The 20,303-nt window shown below is 41.5% G+C and overlaps 1 protein-coding gene across 1 annotated transcript; it reads right to left on the reverse strand.

The window, feature by feature from the left end:
* Nucleotides 1–1,691: 1,691 nt before the first annotated feature.
* LOC119737332 (neural Wiskott-Aldrich syndrome protein-like) lies at nt 1,692–18,046 on the reverse strand. The gene is given in 12 exon segments (XM_038211604.1): nt 1,692–2,807; nt 3,785–3,893; nt 5,872–6,263; nt 6,266–6,367; nt 7,134–7,281; nt 8,386–8,428; nt 8,773–8,917; nt 14,860–14,931; nt 16,256–16,355; nt 16,581–16,673; nt 17,084–17,218; nt 17,870–18,046. Coding segments are annotated over 12 exon segments (1,518 nt in total). The 5' UTR covers nt 17,984–18,046; the 3' UTR covers nt 1,692–2,742.
* Between the last annotated feature and the right edge of the window lie 2,257 nt (nt 18,047–20,303).

The following is a 20,303-nucleotide window of genomic DNA, read 5'->3' on the forward strand; positions in this document are numbered from 1 at the left end:
AGGTAACTTCACTGAAAAATATATACTTTAATATTTTCACAATAATGCCTTGAGTGAAATGAGAACAAAACTTGACAGGCAAAATATACTTCATATAATTAGAATCAATAAACTATACACCTAGAGTAAACTACACATTTATTTGGGGACAAAAACTCTGCCCCTTACGTGATGCAAAGAATGGCTGTGGAAAGAATTGGCAGATTTACCCCTGTACGGGTTTTCAAAACCTAACCTGAGACTCGCAACGTAAAAGAAAATAATGTATATTGTGCTACAATATTCACTTTAAAGACGATTTCTTTAAAGGGAAAATACAACATTTGCAAACATCAAAAAATAAAACTACCAAATCATTTTGAAATACCTTGCTGGACTGTTAGTGAATGACAGTGTAAAGCATCCTGTAAAATCATGGCACCTGGTATACTGTCATTTTCAAGAAAAGTGGTATTTTTGTATCAATTTCCAACGCTGATCGGCCGATCAGCGTTGGACAAAACTGGCTTTTTCTCAAATACTGGCTCCAGTTGACCATTGCACTTGTTTGCAATCGATTACACACCTATGAACGGGTACAAGCCAGCTAGACTGGTTCCCTGACTTTACAATTCCCCAATATATGTAAACTGCTCTGTTTCTTCTTAAATGGAGTCAGGGAACCAGACTACAGGAAAATGATTGTTTTTCTTGGTTTTTATAGCATTTTCGAACCCAAAACCTGAAAAAAGTCAGTGTAACTATATTTGCTATATATTTCCAACCCTCCAATTCCATCCATTTCTGAAAATTACAGCAAAAGCAAATGATGTATATTCCCTTTTAAAAATGTCAAGAAATTTCCCGTTGATTTCTACCGTACACTTGGGTTACTTGGCAATTTTTGATACTGACAGTGGTTACCTTTGAAACAAAAGAACTTACAGACCATGGTACCTGTGACATCATACCAAAGGGCAACCGACAGGCAACCCAAACAATTAAGCATCTTTTGCATGTTATTTTGCCCACATTTTATGTCACCACTTTCACACCAATCACGTTTCAAGAGATACACATGCAGTGTAGAAGAGAACTGTTCACTGAAAGTTGGCATCATGTGACTACAAACATCCAATTTGTATACAAATGTAACATGGTCTATACGTGGACCTATAAAACTCATCTTAAGATATATGACTATACTGGTAACACAGCAATACATCTGCATATACAACAAAAGCTACTCAGTGAACAAAATCTCATCACTTAAAGCTATAGTCCATCATTTGCAGCCATCCGAAAAGTAGCTGGCGTAATTATTGTTGAAAAACAAACTTAGTTGAAAGATAGTAAGGGAACTAAACTCCCTGTGAAATTATTCTTTCTGGGAAGCTGTCATTTTGAAGTAATCAACGAAAGAAGGCATTTCCAACAGTGATTCTTAAGAAGCACCGTAGGAAAATTTAAATTAGTAGTTTGTTTTGTTATTCAGCGCAGCGCGTGCAAGTATTGGAACGACGCACACGCGCGCGCGGTTGTTATAATTCATCGGATCAGTGCGTGACGTCGCGTATAGCTGCAATTCAAAACATGATTCAGTAACTTTTGATTTGAAATTGAGATCTTAGAATGCTGTTTTTCTTGGAATGTACAGCTGAAGCTTAGCTGAAACTTTATCAGGTTAGTTGCTTAGTATCCTTCATTAGATTTTGAACTCTTTTGTTGCTTCAAACGAACAAAATGCACAAATTACAAATGATGGACTATAGCTTTAATAATAACAAAAATCAGTTAAATTTGAGGAAGACATTTTTACTGATCAAGGACTAGTGTTTTTTGGGTCAGCTTTTTATTATAGACTTGGCAGTGTTATTGTCAAGTCTAGCTACAAGTCCCCACAAGTCCATGACAAGTCCTCCAGTCTCCATTCAAGTCAAACTCCATTCAAACAAGGATTCTCTACACAAGGATAAATGACTCATCTGATCTTGTGTACAAACTGTACAGAATGTACTGTCTACATGCGTGATATTCCGCGTCCGCGCATACTCCCGCATAGAACAACGCGTAGAACATGTAGAACAAGGCGCGCACGCCATGATCGCCGACAGCTGGCGTCCTGACAGAAATGTGACCAATGAAGTCTGCAGTCGCATGCTGAGTCTCGCGCACACCCAAGTGCCATATCACGCCTCTAACCAGAAATTTGGGGAAGTTGTTTATCCTTTATAGAGTATCCGTGATTCAAATGAATCGCAACAAAGGCATTCCTTTGTTATTGTTCACCCCTGTTACTTTGAGCTGACTCGTGAAAGGATTTGTGATTTACTGATTAAAGGACTTGTGATGGAAATGTGGTGGACTCGACTACAACTCAGAGAATTAGATACCACATGATTGACTCCGTGCATGAAAAAGAGAGGGCCTTTGCTTTTGGGTGCACTTTCGAGAACCCCTTTGGATTGGACACACTGCGTGCATCTCCTGGTTCGTGCATGTATAGCATTAAGTAGGCACAATTTGTTTTACTCTGAATGTGCACAAAGCCATAACGTCTTCGAGTGAGGAATAGGCGTCATCAGCAATGTGTTCAGATGTCTCTCCCAGTGGTCTCCCCCAACTCGCCCCTCTGTACCGTTGAGAAGGTACTTGAGCACGGAGCCCATAAGGAAACAATTAAAATTGGACTGTAATTGCTTGATCAATTTTTCTCGATTGCATCATCTCTCCTTGATTCATCATCTCCCCTTGATTATTGGTTTACTCCCACTCTTCGTCATCATCATAATCAAAGTCGTCATCATCCGAATCGTCATCACTGTCTTCTGCATGGGAGATGGGAGGTGAAGAAAAAGAGAGAGGCAAGTGCATTAATTTCTGGAGAGGCACAATTCTGTGAACTCCTACAAGCAGAGAAATGGACCGATCTGTTAAGCCCCAGTCTAGGTGTTTTGACCATCACAGCCATGATTAATGTCAGAGACATGTGTGCAGAAAGGAAAACCAAAAATAGGTGTTTTTTTTTATAATTTGCCCTCCCATGCAAACATGCATTTTGTGCAAAGTTGTCCTTTCAGTCAAAATCAATCAAGTGACTGTTTTCAACAGTTAAGAGCTCCCAGCCTACATAAAGCAGGATTGACTGGCTGTGACTGTGTATGTAACTTGATACAGTTATGCCTGCTTTTGTCTGTTGACTGAATTTGACTTTTCACAGTGCAAATATGATCTGACTGTTGTTGACTAGCCTGTGTAAAAGGCATAGCAGGGGAAACCGGATTGATTTTTTGACTGTCTGTGACTGTTCAGACAGCAAGAGGGTTCAGGAAGACTTTGTTGTTGTTGAAAGAAAACAAATTGGATTTGTTAAAGAGCATGGACATTTTATCATTTGTTTTTTTTTGTGTACATTTTCTCCACTTTGTCGTAAAGTCAAACCTCAAAAGGAACAGGTTCAAAATTTGACTTTCGCAGAGTTTTGAGTTATCATCCTTACAATACTAAAGGGAATGGATTCTTTGTTTGGCTTAACAATCGTTTTGAGTTATCCGACTTTGACTTATCGAGATTTCACTGTAGTATGCATAACAACTAAGTGTTGAAGTGTTAGCTCAGTGGCTACCATACACTTTGAGAAAGCAGAGAAAAAGTATGTACAATTGTTTTCTTCCGAAACACCATCTCATGCCATTTGGTACCATCCTTATCTTCACTTTGATCAATGTTTCACTCATGAAATCTGTAGATCCGTTTGTCAGTATATTACAAAAATGTTCCTTGGTGCCCTACAGTTTGGGCTTACCAGAGTGGATGGCATTGCTTCTCATCTGCAGAGCGTTGAGCAGTGCAGCCCCTAGGCCATCCTGAGGTACGCTGGGGGCCACTTCTGCCTCACGATCGGATACATCCACCTGCAATGAGAACAAGCATGCTGATGATCGACGTTTTACCATCACGAGAGTGCTCAATATATCGCCTCAACCCATGAACACCTGCACCACATGATACTATATTGCATTTATTCAAAGCCGCTTATGGAGTACCGAAGTGTGATGTCAGTTAGAACCAGAAAGTGTAGTGCAAACGAATGGAGTACGGGCGTGTGTTGGTTCACGGGCTGAATCACGCGCTAATATCTTCCACACACATTTTGTGCGCGTGACGTATTCACTTCGGTACTCCATAAACCACTATCATGTTGCGGCCATCTTGATTTTTACCCATTCAATTCAACGTAACAAGAGCGAGGCTGGAAAGAAAAATAGTCAATAGTCCGGTTCCTTTTTTGCCCCCCCAAAATTATCATTCAGTACTGTTACTGGATCAGGGAACACGACTGAAATGGTGGCAGCATGATAAAGGTCTATTGTGCCAATTGCAAATAGTCCTAAACAGGGGTGGGAGTGGAGCTAAACAAAAATAGCTGAAAATAGCTGAACCTGTAAATAGCCGAACCTGCGAGCGCAAAGCCCTTATGACGTGGGGTCCGGGGCACGCCCAAGGGCCCCGGGAAAATTTTGAAATGTAGATGCTCTGTGGTGCATTTAACAGCCTCCTGGGCCAACTATTGGTCGAAAATGTTTTGCAATTTATGCATGTTTGTAAGTTAAATTTTCCTTCATATTGGCTTGAAACTGCCTAAATGGCCAACTTGTATATGAAAACTGTGTTGAAATTGGGGTTTGTAGTGCGAGTCTGCCAAGCCCCACAAAAAAATAAAGTTCCTTTAAATCTTGTTCTTACTTAAGAAAAGAATGCACATCGCATGTCCAGGCTTCTGATCGTGTAGCATAATTTCTTCCCATGAACGGTGTTTTTCCATCCAAATCCATTTCAACGGATTTGTAACTTGAGGATCGGTCTTGTCAATGTCGGTATCAAACTCCGAACCTCTTTGGACAATGATGCATTTGTGTTGCACTGACATCTTGCGGTATTAATGTCAAAAGTTGTCGGAAAATATGTGCGAAACCGTGTTAAATGTACGTTCATACATTAGCAGCATGCAGCATGAATGCAGGATGCAGATGTAATGCACACCTGAACTTTGCCCCGCATGAAGCCCTCTATTGGCACGGCGACAATTTACTAGTCTTATTTCAAGGCTTTATATTCGCAACAAGACGTGTGCAAAGTGATCTTTTCGATGTTTACAGCGAATTATTGTGAAGATCATTGTGTGTCAATACTTACACAGACACAGGAACATCTGCAAAGAGTCCCAACGCACCTCACGGCGCATGTGTGAATATTGATATTTATCTGAAGCCAATCACAGCGCAGTGACTGTTGGTTCCCTGGATGCTGTTTACATGTAGTGTACAATACATTGTACACACGCATGCGGCTTCGAGCAGAAAAATGCATGCACATCGCATCGTATACGGCACATGTACAGTACACGTGATTGTACATTGAATACTCGCTTGCATGCACCACAGAGCTACGTGTACGTGCATAAGAGCGGATCTACTGTGTTTTTCGCATGTGTTTGGCAGCGGCAGAAAATAAAATAAACGGAAATAAAATCAATGTTTACGCGCGGGAGAAAAAGCGGGGAAAATCTGGACCATTGGTAGAAAAAAAGCGGAAAACAAAATGTGCCACGCTGAACAAAAAAGCAGAAATCCGCTTAAAAGCGGAGATTTCACACCCCTGCCTAAATATGCAGCTAAGACAAACACTGGAGAACCAAATGCACTTACTGACAGACAGCTTAAAATTCAGTCACATTGATGTGGCAAACTTCCACTAATCTAAAAGTATGTATGTATTCAAAATAATCTATGACATTCCCCTAAATGAGGGGAATTTTAGCCGTAAACCTTAAAAGCTGCTTCACCCAAGGCTAAACATATTGATATCTACTAAAAAAATGACTTTTCATACCTTTTTGAGAGCTTTTCCTCCCCTAATCTGATCCAGTAGCGCCCCACGTCCAGTGCTGGCTGGGGCGGGTCGGTCACTTGGTTCCATACGCTTCAAGGAAATACCCTTGTGGATGTCATCTAGGAGTCCTCCACGGCCTCCCCCACCTCCCCCTCCGACAGGGGGAGGGGGCGGAGCGGCTCCAACAGATGGGGGTGGTGGGGGTGGAGGGGCTGGGGGTCCACCTCCAGATGGGGGTGGGGGTGGAGGAGCCGGGGCTGCCATAGGCCGGGAGTGCATGCTGGGTGGGGCCATAGAAGGGGGCGTCGGGGGCAGAGAGCGCGAGGGTGGGGGTGGGGGCGGTGCCCCACGAGACGAGGGTGGGAGAGGGGGTGCAGGACCACGGCTTGGGGAGGTGGTGGGGGAGCACCACGGTTGCCTGGTGGGGGAGGCGGAGGAGCAGAGCCACGAGATGGGGGCGGGGGAGGAGGGGCAGACATACCTCGGGTTCGTTGCTCTTGAGGAATAAAGAAAATACAAGTGAAAGCATTTACAAGGATGTTAAACATATGTGATGCAATCAAGCTAAATGAGTCGTTTGTCGGCCCTGGTCAAAAAAATTTTATTACAGATTTGAAAAGAGCACAATCTCAGCATTACTGCTGTCAAACCGCATGCTGATAACATCCTTAGTTAAAAAATTATGAGAGTTGGAACACCAAGAGATGCAATGAAGTGATGTGATGAAGTGGCCCTATTTTGGCCAGTATCTCCAAATAAGAATTCCCGACAAACGACTCACTTAGCTTGACACCATCACATATGACCTATGTGCAGAATATTTGAAGTTTCAATGAAAACTTTACATACTTAAGGTGCCGATTGTTATCAGCAGTTAAAGCAAGGCCAAAAAATGTGTTACTACAGAAAGACAGGTCTGCATTTATAAAAAAGGTGTAGCACTATTTCAAACCCTTCGAATCATCTCATGAATTTAGCAAATATTTCAGAGCATCCAGTGCAATTTGAATAATGGGCTAGATTAAAGAAAGAAAAAAAAAATGCCTCGCACATGATCACTGAACTTGTGAAGGGGGGTTCACTAAAAAAAGCTGAACCCCCCCCCCCCCCCCCCCCCCCCCCCCGCAAACTGAGTTAATAAAAAAAAAAAGTTCAGATTATTTTGTAATGGAAACATTTCCCCTTGGTTAAGCCTTAAAGTTGTGTTACACCATAAGCTGTCTGAAGCTGTTTGAAAACCCAGACTTTGTGCTTCTACTTACGAGCCACTTCATCTTTAATTGCATTGATTCCTCCATGTTCCTGCATGAAATTATTTATGATCTCCACGGTTTCCTTGTCCTTGAACTTGCTGTTATCCAGACCGAGGTTTTTGAACCAGCTCTGGACATCTTGGTCCATCTCTTCATACTGGGGTCAAGAATTCAAAGGAACTGTCGCTAGTTTTTGTTCTAGACCTGTTAGCCTTTTTGAAGTTTGGCAGACACAATAGGTGCTATTTGGAGTGGTAAACTCTTTTGTATTTTCTCAATTTAGACTGCTTCCAATAGCGCCCTCCTATTGTGTCCGCCATACTTCAAAAGGTTAATGTTGAACCCAATACACTGAATAGAAGTGGTAACATCATACCCTGACCAGGTCACACGTTGCCAAGGGTGATGTGTCCAAACAATCGCACAGTGCATGATGTATGCATGGTACGGTACGTTTTTCAGCCTCTTGTGGTGAGTTGAACCAATGTAAATAAAAAGCACCTGTCACAACTAGAGTGTTGTCTGCTGCAGTCTGTCATGAAGCACTGGCCCATTTGTGACGCTCCTTTTTGTTTGATTTTCAGTGAAATTTAATTGAAAGGTCGGAGTCGTCATTTTGGCTCTTCAATTTGTATGGTAAATATGGCGGAAAACACTTGGACACATTGCTATGGGAGACGACTCTGTGTGATGTCACACTTCTGTGGCATATAGACAAATCCGGCTGCAGTTATTTTCTGCGGTGGCACAGGCTCGCAGGAGTCGTGCTAAGGCAGTACGCACGCCCGCACGCACTCCGGGCTCCTTCGACCAATAGGAATACCAAAATGCCCATGCGCCTCGTCTTAAAGAACGCGTGGAGCATGCGCATGAGCGTGACACCACCGAAGTAAAAGCTTCTAATTCTGGTTGCCGGATTCCACTATAGAAACAATGCCAAGCCACATAATGGAGTAGGGTGCACTCTCTAGGTAGGGTGAGCCCTCAACATGGGCAGCTCATTTTATTGTTCACAAGAGGTGGTGTACACAGGGTGACATTCAGAATTCCATTTTTTCATCTTTTGAGGAATGCATCAGTGTGTCCGTGTGTTTGTTTCCTTGTCTATTTATCTGTACTGATGAGCAGGACAGGGATTGGAATAGCCAAGATACACGTTGTCACCCTTTTGAAATTGGTGGCAAAACAAAAGTTCAAAAAGGCCACTTAACCGTAAAATAAAAATACAAAATATAAGACAACAAAATCAAGTACAACTTACATTTACACCCTTTTCTGGGTCCCATCCAACATGGCTGATATGACTAAAGAGAAAAAGAAGTAACATTTGTATTAAATATACATATTCATGATCGAAAGCCAAAATCTCACTGGTCAATTCACCATCACTTGCCAGTTGTTTTTTTTGCTGTGAAAGCCCGTGCCCGAGCATTCATGCACAGGATAAATGTGACAGATTTAGGCATTTAATAATAATAATAATACAAATTTGTGCACTGGTTTGAGCATACACACAAACCTGTAGTGTCATTGCATGGCACACAGTGGCAAGGTGTTGGAGGGTCAAACCTTGCTCTCCCTTTCTAACCATTGGCAGGGCACTAGTGCACAGAGTCGATAAATTCCATCAGTTGGTAGAGTCACTTACGTAAAATTACTGGGCGTAGAAATGTCAGCCTTGGTGAGCCTTCCTTTCTTCCCTTTGTCCTTCTTATCTTTCTTCTTACTGGTGGCGGTGTTGGTGTTGGTGGTGGTAGTGGTGTTAATTGTCGGAGATGGAGGCTGGATGTTAGCTGCACAAAAGATTGAATCAAATTGCGAGGGAGTGAATTTTCAACAATCACGACGTGGTTTCTGGCTGCAGGGTGGCGTTTCAAACCAGCCCACATCACATGTTTAGTCCGCGGTCTGAACTTCAGACATTGCAATTATTAAGGAATCATTCTTGTTATACATCTTATTGTAATTGTACGGAAATATGAACGAGGATCCATCATTGATGAACCACACTGGTAACATGATTTCAAATGATAGCACATTTCAACCCTCAATCCTGATTGGTCGATCCATGACAACAACAGTGTAATATTATCCAATATAGCATAGGCCATATTGCATTCTGCTATTCTTGTGGACCATACCTGTTGCAAGCACATGTAATAAGATAACTGCTGAAAAATCAAAGTTTGCTTGAAAATAAATTCATGATCCCTCTTGTGCTCGTGGAACACAGAAGTGTAGTGCGTCTTTGTTCCGTATGCCATCTTTGCAAAAGACAACAAATAAGCAACATGGGTAGCAATTTTACTCTAGTGTCCTTAATCTCTTTCTTTTTCAGCATTGTTGGGAACCGAGTTCATAATAACAGAATGTCAAAGAGTGTCAGACTGTGTGTTTTATATAGCAAAAGGACAGATGAAGACAAATTGCTTGAGCCACTTGCACCGAGAAGTTACAGTAAAGTCACATCTGGCTTCCCATTGTGCACTTTTGCAACGGCAGAGAATATCTTGTTGGTTGGACTTCTATGGCCAGATGAACTCGGTCCAGGCATAAAAACAGCTGAGACTAACTGTCTATGATGGAATCTCTAAATATACTCATTTTAAGTAAGGGATCTGTATGTAGTTAATTTTACGACACACACATCCCTACACAATGAAATACAGCATGAACTTCAATGCGCAATCCCAGACTTGAATTTACTTATGTTTAATGTAGTTGCTTCTCTGCATAAATATGGTCACGAAAAACCTTTTCTTTGTCTATTATGAAGCTGGCAACAAATTCAATCTCCCATTTCGTATAATTTTTCTTAACGACCTTGAGCAATTTTGCAACATTGAGGATGACTGAACTTTTTTCAAATAATTTGCAAAATGGTGAGCATGTTTTTTTCAGAGGCAGGTGAATGCTGTACTAACTTACGACAAACACCTTAAATAATGTTGCAAAGTATAAAAGTTGAATTGCTTTCCTTTAGAAAAGGTAATTAAAAACAAAAAACAAAAGCACAAAGAAAGAAAGAGAGAGTGTCATTAGAGTTCATCATTTCAAACAAATGTACAAAACATCGTTTAAGAAATTGTTCTTGTGTAGAACATTGAAAAAACATGCTAGGTGCTGCAAGTTGGCACATTTATCTGCAAGAAAATCACTTTTGGTTAGTGTGCAAGATACAACACAAAGGAAATAAGGTTCATATTGCTACATCAGTTAGGCATGTCAATGACGATGGGGAAAAAACTGGCACAGTCAAACAAGAGTTACTATTAAACAGGTCTCCATTAAGCAGCACAATCTTTTAGTATTAAATCAAAGAAATTCTACAAAAATAAAACATATCTTGAACTAGGATTCTATAGTTATCTCCAAGGAGTACAAATTGAGCAAGTTTGAGCACGAACAATGGTTCAACCAACAGTTGATCTGTCCTTACTGACATGAATGCGCAACTGCAGTCCCACTCAAAACAAACTGCACATTGCCACCAATATATTCTGTTAGTTTCAACTGCGCATGCGCACAGTGATAGGGGTCACACGTCATTGGGGCTAATCAAGCGCTCATCAAACGCACAAGAACACACAAGGAGAGGCTCACAAATTGGGCGTGCGCTTAACATCGCGATTACAAGACGCTTCCATTTTATCCCAAATGACCTTTGACCTGAACTACTTTGAGATACCAAACTGGCTTATTACAGAAAGAGGTTCTTGAAATCCAAATTAATGCGTTACTGTGCCGGGGTCCAGCTCCAAATAGCTGACTGGAGTAGTCAACCATCACTGACTAGAATGCATTGTTTATAGCGAAGATCGCCGAACTCTTGGTTGATCATAGTTCATGTTCAAAATTGGTCTTATGTACAGTATGTATGGGTTCAGTGTAAGAACAATAGTGCAATCTTTGGCTGGGTTCACAAAAGCCATGTACATGTAGACAGACCATTGTGTCTCAATGACATTGTGTGCGTTCCACCATTAAAGAAGGCACTCCTGAAGCTCGCATGACAGATATCAAACTTGAGGTGTCCTTGCTTAATGGTATTTTTTGCATGTTTTTCCACCAGAGTGCGTCAGTGGGCACACAGCCCGTACGGTTAGTCAATTTACTTGCAAGGAAAGGTTTGGTACACACAAACAATAATTATAGCTGAGAATGGGCTGCAGGAACAAAGATCAATGCACAATTCTGAAATAAGAAATAAAGGGCATTTGCTTTCTTTTTGTTAGAATTCTACCTCTTCTAAGCCTGACAACTACTGCAAGCAATACTTTGACACTAAAAGATCATCTTCACTTTGTGTTTGGATGAAAACTTCTGATTTCTTTTTTCAACACAAGTTTTCGTTAGTTTTGTTTGGTTTTGTTATTAAAACAAACTTTCACCAAATACCTTCTTATATCTAATAAGCAAACCTTGCACAGATAGACAGTGACAAATCATTTTGAACATGTTGTTGCAGACAATAGGTCTCTTTCAAATAATGTCACTTCCTACAGATTGCGACGTATTTCGAAGAAATTTCGAACACCACGCACGTGCGGTAAGAACATTTTGCACACTGTGCCCACAGCCACCTGATGGTGTTGAAGACGCAGTTGTAGTTTTTCTACGAAGATGGCATCCTGTGAGAGAGATCTATTGCTTGGCAAGTCCTGTTAATTCTTATGATTGACCACCAACAAAGAACGTCTTTTAGTTTGAACAGGGACTAGAGTTAAGCATTCCAGATCACAATGCCTATCAACACACACACTCAGGAAGGCCTGCGTGCTGCCTGGAGAGCCACTTTCTCAAGACAAGAAACATGCTGAAGCCTTGCTGCTTGAGAGTGTACATCACTGGGGCACGGCTAAACGCAAACAGACTATCGGCAGTAAGTTGAGGCAGGGAAGGGGAAGAGGGAAGAGGGAGGATGTAGGAGGGGTGGGGTTAAGAAAGAGACCTACTACCATGACGCGGGGAATGAGAGTCACTGGATGAGAAACGCCGGCGATGCTTGTGATGGGCCGGTGAGACAACCTGGTTTTGTAACCTGGTATCGGAATGGGACGACGGGAGAGCCGACGACCTTCTTCTCTGTTCTAATGCCGATAGTGTGTGGTGAAAAAAACAGAGTGTGAGTTGGTGCAATTAAAACAGAGGGCCAAAAAATTAATGAATGGAAATGTTATAGTTTGGGAAATGTCTAAGAGGGAGTTTTTTTTCCAAACAGTCTTATCAATGTTCAGCTCATCAGCTTGGGTACAAGTTCTCCATTTCATCAATTTAAAAATGACAGACATATTTGTAATAGGTATTTGGTGTATCTTTTGCTTCATTTGAAAGCAAAGAAAAAGATATCAATGTATAACTACGGTTGTACTGATGTACTGAAAACACAAACAAGCTGATAGTTGGGGTAAGTGCCTTCCTGAATTCTGATAAAAGTACACACTCGTTATATAGGACCTGGCATTCTGCAAGTCTACCAACGCTGACACTGTGCGGCAAGTCTAGCATGCTGCAGCTGCTGCAACATCTTTAAGTGAAAATGGAGCAGCACTTCCCGGCTTTGTTGCATTGCTAATGTTGCTAGCATTGTGCATTTTGGCACCATCCCTAGCCACATGGCACAAACTTAAAGGCCTCAGACTAGAGCCCCTTGAACAAAGACACTGATATTTTGGAAAACTGCAAGCAAACGGCTGGAGAGCTCAGTTGTTAAAGTACAAGTACAGTGGAACTCTGCTATCACAAACATCGTGGGATCCACAGAAAGTGTTCGTAATAACGATTGTTCGGTATAGCGATTTTGAACCGACGGTACCCTCTTTTGACTAATTAGTGAACTGGCATTTCTCACATACCGCGGCCACACGAGGAGTCGTCAGGAAACTTTAGCAATGGGTGGTTTTCCCTTTTATTACTTGGGGAAATAATAGCCATATATCACTCTTGAACATTCAAACACAATGTAACTGGGTCGTTTGATGTTCGGGAATTAAAAGTGGCCAAAATAGTGTTTAATACATGTACATCCGGTAGATTTTTTGTTAATCTGTTGACTTTTTTCCACAACAATGTTTGGTACGTTTTGTACATTAAAACCAAGGATGATGTTCGGTATAGCCGAATGTTCGGTATAGAGGCGTTCCACTGGACAATGCTCTGGAGGATGCATGTGTCCAAATTCCACTCCAGCCAATTTCTTTGTTCAAGGTTTTATTGATTAAAAGGCAACACAGTTTCAGTTTGTGATTTGATGAAATTTACTTTAAACCTAAGCTTTGAATAATTTACATAATTATGGTAGAAGGTGATCTAGCTACCTACATGTAGATGAGGCAGAATTCCACTGAGCATGAACAAATACACCGACACAGGTACAAGGCTGCTTTCAGAAACCTAACCCTGCTATATGCAACGGAAAGCAACAGTGGTAACAAGTTGTTTTACACTGTTGCATTTAACAGTCAACTCAAGTCCCATGCTTGGTTGCATGGTGTTGCACTCAGCAGTCAATTCAAATCCCACGCTTTATTGCAACTGCTCATAGTGCCAAGGCTGATACAACATAATCCACTGTTGCAATTGGTTGCATTTAGCAGGGGTAACTGCATAGTGCCAACGTGTATACTTGACAATTTGGGAGACATTTTATAGTGCCAAGGCTGATACAACACAATCCACCGTTGCAGTTGGTTGCATTTAGTAGGGTAACTGCATAGTGCCAAGGTGTGTACTGAGTCCACTGCACAATGCAACAGAATCCATTGTTGCATTTTGTTTCATTTAGCAGGGCACTCACTCCAACTTCGTTGAATTGTGTTGCATTTAGCAGGGTACCTGAGAAAAACCTGGTGGGGGTTAGAGTTATTAAGCACAAGCAAATGAAGAAGATGACTTTAAAAAATGGAGACCTCTATAATGGTGGCAGAAAAAGCTACACTGTTAATAAGCAAGTACCTGCTGACAGAAATATTGTATGTGTTTAGTTATGGCCCTCCTGTTATTTCATCTAGTCACAGCATTTTCTGTGGTTCAAAACCTGGTAAAGATCAAGATTGACTGACTCGGAATCAGATGAACCTTGCATAACACAACCAAAGTGTGGCCTAATGAACACAGTTAGGCTTACGTCTCTGAGCCTTATGGAGGTGTAACAATGACATATTTTCATCAACACTATGTGTATGTGTTCACAGTTGATTGCGCACAAAGTGGGGACTTGCCAGTTAAGTGGGTGTCTTTCTCACGAAGCGGGCGATAGACGGCAAAGTCGCTTCCCTCTCTATACTTTACCCCTGCACTGGCAACATTCCAAAACGTGTAGTATGTTTTGCTTAATTTTCTAAGTACTCAAACATTTGTTGGTCAAAACATTTCACATTTCACAAGTTCCTCATTCAAACATAGCCAAATAAAGTGGCGAGAGCCCCTTTAACCAGACTTCTGACCCCCAGCCTACTGACTCCCAGCCAAACCCCAGCCCTCTGACAAAAACCATGTTTGTGTGATAAAATCCTTACAGTCTAGCCAACCTCTCCGCAGTGCCTGAATAATCCGTCAACAAGACTTGTCAGCAAGACCAAGTAACGGCTGTTTGCAGGTCTTCAGACTACTTTACATCATCATCACGTGGAGTGTTTTAAGTATTATTCATAGCCAAGTACATGATCTGGGCATTCTTTTGTGACATAGGTATCTCAATATATATATACCCTACAGTTGGGCAATAAATACTCACTTTGTGTTGGCACTGGAGGGGCAGCGTTGGGTCGATTCCGGGCAGGTGCTCCTGGAGCGCGGCGTTTTTTGTCTGAAATTGACAAGAAGATAACTTGCATTTTATTCACAGACTTAAAAGAAAAATGGTGATATCATACATTTGAAATTTAACATTTTAACATTTTAACAAATGGGAGGATCTTTTATGCTACAGTTCATAATATCCAACTTCATAGAGTACATTTTTTTCATCTGGAAAAAAAAAAGGTATTGAGAGGAATACTCATTTTCATGACTCAACCGCATGTACAATGTATATGACTCATAAACTAAACATTTATTAAACCTTGCTTGTCAAAACACTTTATGTGTTAGTTGTCTAATACGCAAGCGTGCTGACCAAGGCCCAATTTCGGTGGAGTTTGCAAAAACACAAAAACAACTCAGCAAATTAATGTTCTCAAAACCAAAAATCACCTGCGAACCAGTCGCAAAGATTATAAATCCCATGACATTCAAGCTGGTAGGCTGCTTTTGCTAAACATTTTTTTTTTTTTTTTTTTTGGACTTAGAAAATGTCTGCGGTAGGCATTTCCATGAAATTGGGGGCTCCCATCTACGGTATGTGGGGAGGCTGGCCTAGTGGTTACAGTTCATGATTCAGGATCAGAGGGTCAGGGGTTCAAATCCAGCTGCTGGACATGTTATGTCCTTGGGCAATCCACTTTACCCACATTTGCCTGTCCTCCATGCAGGAGTACAAATGGGTACAAGCATTAGCTGGGGTATTAACCCATGAGGAACAGAAATATTCTTAGTCTTTTCATGCCAAGGAAACCAGTGAGAAATGCCACCTTGATGGGTCACATGACTTGTGACCGACTTTACTTTTATGAGCTCCGTGCGCTACCAAAAGCGGGCGCCCTTTTACCTAGCAACGACGTCCCATGGGCGGGACATTCACTGGTTGACGCACACCGTTCCTTGTGTGTGACGCACGTACACCAGGGAATTTGTTCTATTTACACGCAGTGGCCGCGCTTCGTGGCAAATGAATTGCAGTCAGGCAAGATGGCGTCGGTCGGTCACCCCCAACTGTACTTCCTTTGCTGGTGAGGGGGTACTTGTGAACGGAGCGGATACTTATAAGATCCTGTACTGACCCCGTGTGCAGTACACAATCTCCCTCCCAAGGGTAACAGATGGAGAGTTGGAGGAGACCACTGGCAGAGGCTCTTAAAGGCACTGCCAGAGTTACCTGGAGCTCACTTCAAGACATTAATTACCAGTTTGTGCAGATTCAGAAGAAGCTTAGCCATACACACGCGAAGCAGTATGTGCACACAGTATGTCCCTCCCACGGGAGCTCTCAAAAATCAGACAGCGTCGTCATCTAGAGATGCTTCATCACTCACCTTCTTTACGCTGTATCTTGGCCCTTATCTTAGTTTCGATGGCATTGCTGAAATCACCGGCTTCGGCATCATTGGCGAAGTTGAAGGCGGCCCAACATGTCTGAATACACAAAGTGCACATGGGTACGCAAAGAAATAAAACCAAGTGTAAAAAAACTAACCCCCAAAAACTAGAGGTTTATCTCTCACAAACAGACACAAGGCTTTTCCACAAGGCTTTTATAGAATGACCAATCGCCTTAGCCACAAGCACTGCTTATGTTAAAATATTCTGACTGTTTTTAAGTTTTTTGTTACTTTATTAGTAAAGCATTAATATACTCACATCAATTGGGAAAGTGTGGAAGAAAGGCTTGCCATGGGTGACATGGTACTTGAACTGGTTGTACAGTTCTTGCTCCCAAAGCTTCATTCCGTTCTACAAAAGAAATTGTGCAAGGGACCATCAGTTAAATTCCTAGGCAATCAAAAAACAAATCATAATTCTTTTTTTAATGATTTGCTGCTCACGTGCATACATGTCGAAAGGGCTAAGGGTGTCTTTCACCACCCCCTCCCCTTCCCAAGACAAAAGTTGGAACAAACAGATCAACTTATTGGTGAATTTTTCATGTCAAGTCTTAATTTCTTTGACTAGTCCAGCTCAAGATCACACAAGTTCTAAGTACATTTCCTGTTAAGCCTATGACCCCAAAATTGCTTCATTGGCGTATTGTGTAAGCAATACGCTAATTTTCTGTTAATTGATCCTCAAAGGCCACTTATCTTTGGATGCTTCTTCTCTTAACAAAAGAAAAGAAATAACCAAGGGGACTAGTTTAAACTTACCACAATATCGTAGACTCTGATGAAGTATGAACGCAGGCTGTTGTCCTTGACAAAGCATGCCACACCACAGCATTTCTTGCTCCAGCTGTTGGGAGGCTGGGACAAAAACACCTGCACTACAGCTGTTGCCAAAGTCTATGTTTCATGAGAAAAAACAAATGAAAGGGATAAGATACTTTTCAAATTATTAACCCTAATACCCTAGGGGGGTGTGCAAAATCGTATTGAATTTGGAGGATTCAGGACTGTTAAGGCTATGGTTAATTCAAACCTAGAGAGTAGAGGCTACAACCAACAGTAATTTTAGAATTGACAGTTACTTCCAGAAGTCCATTTTTTAACAGACCTATAGTAGGCTCCCTAACGTAGTAAAAATTGTGGAAAGAATATTGCAAGCTGACGGCACTTTTTCTAACGAAGGTCAGTCATTGCAGAAATTTTGAAAAGACTTGAAATTAAATCTGGGACTGTGCATGTGAGAAACATGTCCATTTTGTTGGGAAATCTTGACTCTCCATAAACCGCTGAAGTGGCGTCTAGATACTACATATTTTGCAAAAAGGTTTCTTTTTCACTTTAGGTCTACCATTTTGCAATTTTGTTGGTCAAAGCATGGAGGTAGAATTGTCAAAGTTAAAAATGGGGCGAAACGACTGGCAGCCATTCCGTTCTGTTGAGTCAACAGACAATATTTGCCCCACATTTACTTCCTGAAAAAAAAAGAAACTTTGCATCGGTCAGTTTACCCATTATAAATTTACCCATTACAAACCTAACCAAACTCACCCAGCACTTCTTGCCAAGAAGGTTAAATACTTGGTCATTTTCAGATTTGGTGAGTAGTTTCGAAGGGGCATTTACGACTGGTGGATTACGACGTTGCCCTGCAGGATTCGCCATTTTTCAGGAACAGTAAAACAACTTCCGCGAAATATCGGCAGAATGGGTTTCGTGCGCGAGCAAGAGGGCGCTATTTTACAACTTCCGAGGCGGATCCACGCGGCACTCCCACTTAACGGGGCTTTATTCTGATCTAATATTCCTGCATCTCCCGTCCGCATTCTTCCACTGGCTCTTCTCCGTTAGTTTTGTCAGTCAGGAACCCATACTGCCCGGCCCCTCGACCACTGAAGTTTGGCGAGGGTAAAAAGCAGGAGGTACTGAATAAAGGCAGCAATTATGATAACAAGCCTGGGCACTAAGGTTGTTGTTTCAAAATAAGACAAAACAAGAACAGAACAAAACCCAAATTCAGATTGCCAGGATTAATAAAAGTGAACTTAAACACTTTGACTCGAAAGCCTATCGATCCAATCTTAAAAGGGCACGCTGAAATTAATATAAAATATGTGAACAGAGCAATAATTAATAAAACAACACGCATTCATAAGAACATAAAAATACAAAATTAACAAATTAATGGCAAGTTTGGCAGTGGCAAATTAATCACTTAAAAGCGTGGAACAAAAAGCTCTAAAACAATGGGGGAGATAACATACATGGATGCCAACAAAAGAATCAAGATGAAAAAAACTGATGAATTATATGGAAGACTGAAGACATAAATAACCAACAAGAGTGACAAAAGTTAGCAGTGGCAAAAATCAACCACTAACAAAACAAAACAAACAAACAAACACCCCCAACACCCCAACAAACAACCCAGAAAACACCCAAACAAAAACAAGCAAACAACCAAACAGCACAACAAACAAACAAACAAACAAACAAACAAACAAACGAGCAAACACCCCAACCCAACAAACAAGCAAGCAAACAAAATAACTTAAATAACCAAAAGAAAACAAAAACAATTAGCATACAAATACGGGGGAATGATGTTCACACAGAAAACAAACTGATGAATTAAAACAGAAGATATAAAACTGTTCTAAACTTCTAGTCATCTAGGAAGTGATTGCACAGATAAACGTTAAAACACTGAAACGCATCACAGATTGGTGAATTCTTAATATTGGTAGGTAGACTACTTCAAATACGTGGAAATAAATGAACAGCGGTGTTCTTCAGGCTAAGGGTTCTGATTAAAAGTGATTATAAAAGCAAGCGTATCCGTGTAATGTGAGAACACGCAGAAGAGCACACAGATGCCAGTGACATAAGAACACCAAACATGAAGGCATTACCATATATAGGCACAAGGGTACTTGCTCGTACACAGTACGATTGGTGACAATTGAATGGCGACGACTATCTGGCAGCAGACGAAGATACGCCCATTATGTTGTACAACTTACTGACAACACCGCAGACCAACAAAGCGAGTAACTCGAACCTGAGACCACTGGAGACAGCGTTCCTGAAGATCTCCTCCAGATGGATGTTCCACGCGAGCTTCAAGGGCAGCCTAACTGGTTATATTCTGAACCACTCCGGGAGATTGTGATCACAATTAATGTACGCGCTCCGAAGAAAACAGATCATGAATGCTCCAGAAGTTTGGGTGCCACAACCCCACGCATGCGACTCAAATTGAGAGGAGGACCATGGAACAGCTCACCACGTGGACCAGAATTCCCTGCGCACGTGAGACTCCAACAGCTCACTGACGTGTTTCAGAGATTGGTTTCACAACCCCATCACTCGATGCTAGACACCACTGTATCCCCGGACGGAGGCCCTTCAGCATTGGCCATCAGCCGATATATGGCAAAAGACGGTTGGGCCATTCTTTGTCAAGAGTGTGACCTATTTAAAAGTGGGCTCTTCTGATTTTTGAAGCTTTACCCTTTGTTAACTACATCCGACATAATATTACTTTCACCGTTTCATCAGGTAAGTACATTTAACTCCCTATACCTCAGAGTATAGTTTCTACTTGTCTCCCTTGCTCCAATATAATAGCAAATGGAACGCGTGAGTGAGGTCTGGCAGCTTAATTATGCCCCGGCCCATGGCAATCCCGTAGCTGGCCAGGACCTTCACCAGAGACCACATTGTAAGCGATCATGTTCCCATTGACTGCTGCTAGGCTCAGACCCATCGCATCAGACCAGACTTAGCATTGTACACGTATGTATACAGCATACAAATTATTGTTACCTATAATTGCAAACCCTTTTTGTGATGTCAATAAATGAACCGAGACCTCAGTCCGGCAGGGTTGGTGGAATTAAAATGGCTGTCTGTTACACCCAAACTATATGTCAATGGTCCATAAAGCTATATTTATTTACTGTCGTATAATTCATTTTATCAA

Source organism: Patiria miniata, unplaced genomic scaffold, assembly GCF_015706575.1.
Source record: "Patiria miniata isolate m_02_andy unplaced genomic scaffold, ASM1570657v1 HiC_scaffold_3, whole genome shotgun sequence".
Taxonomy (NCBI): domain Eukaryota; kingdom Metazoa; phylum Echinodermata; class Asteroidea; order Valvatida; family Asterinidae; genus Patiria; species Patiria miniata.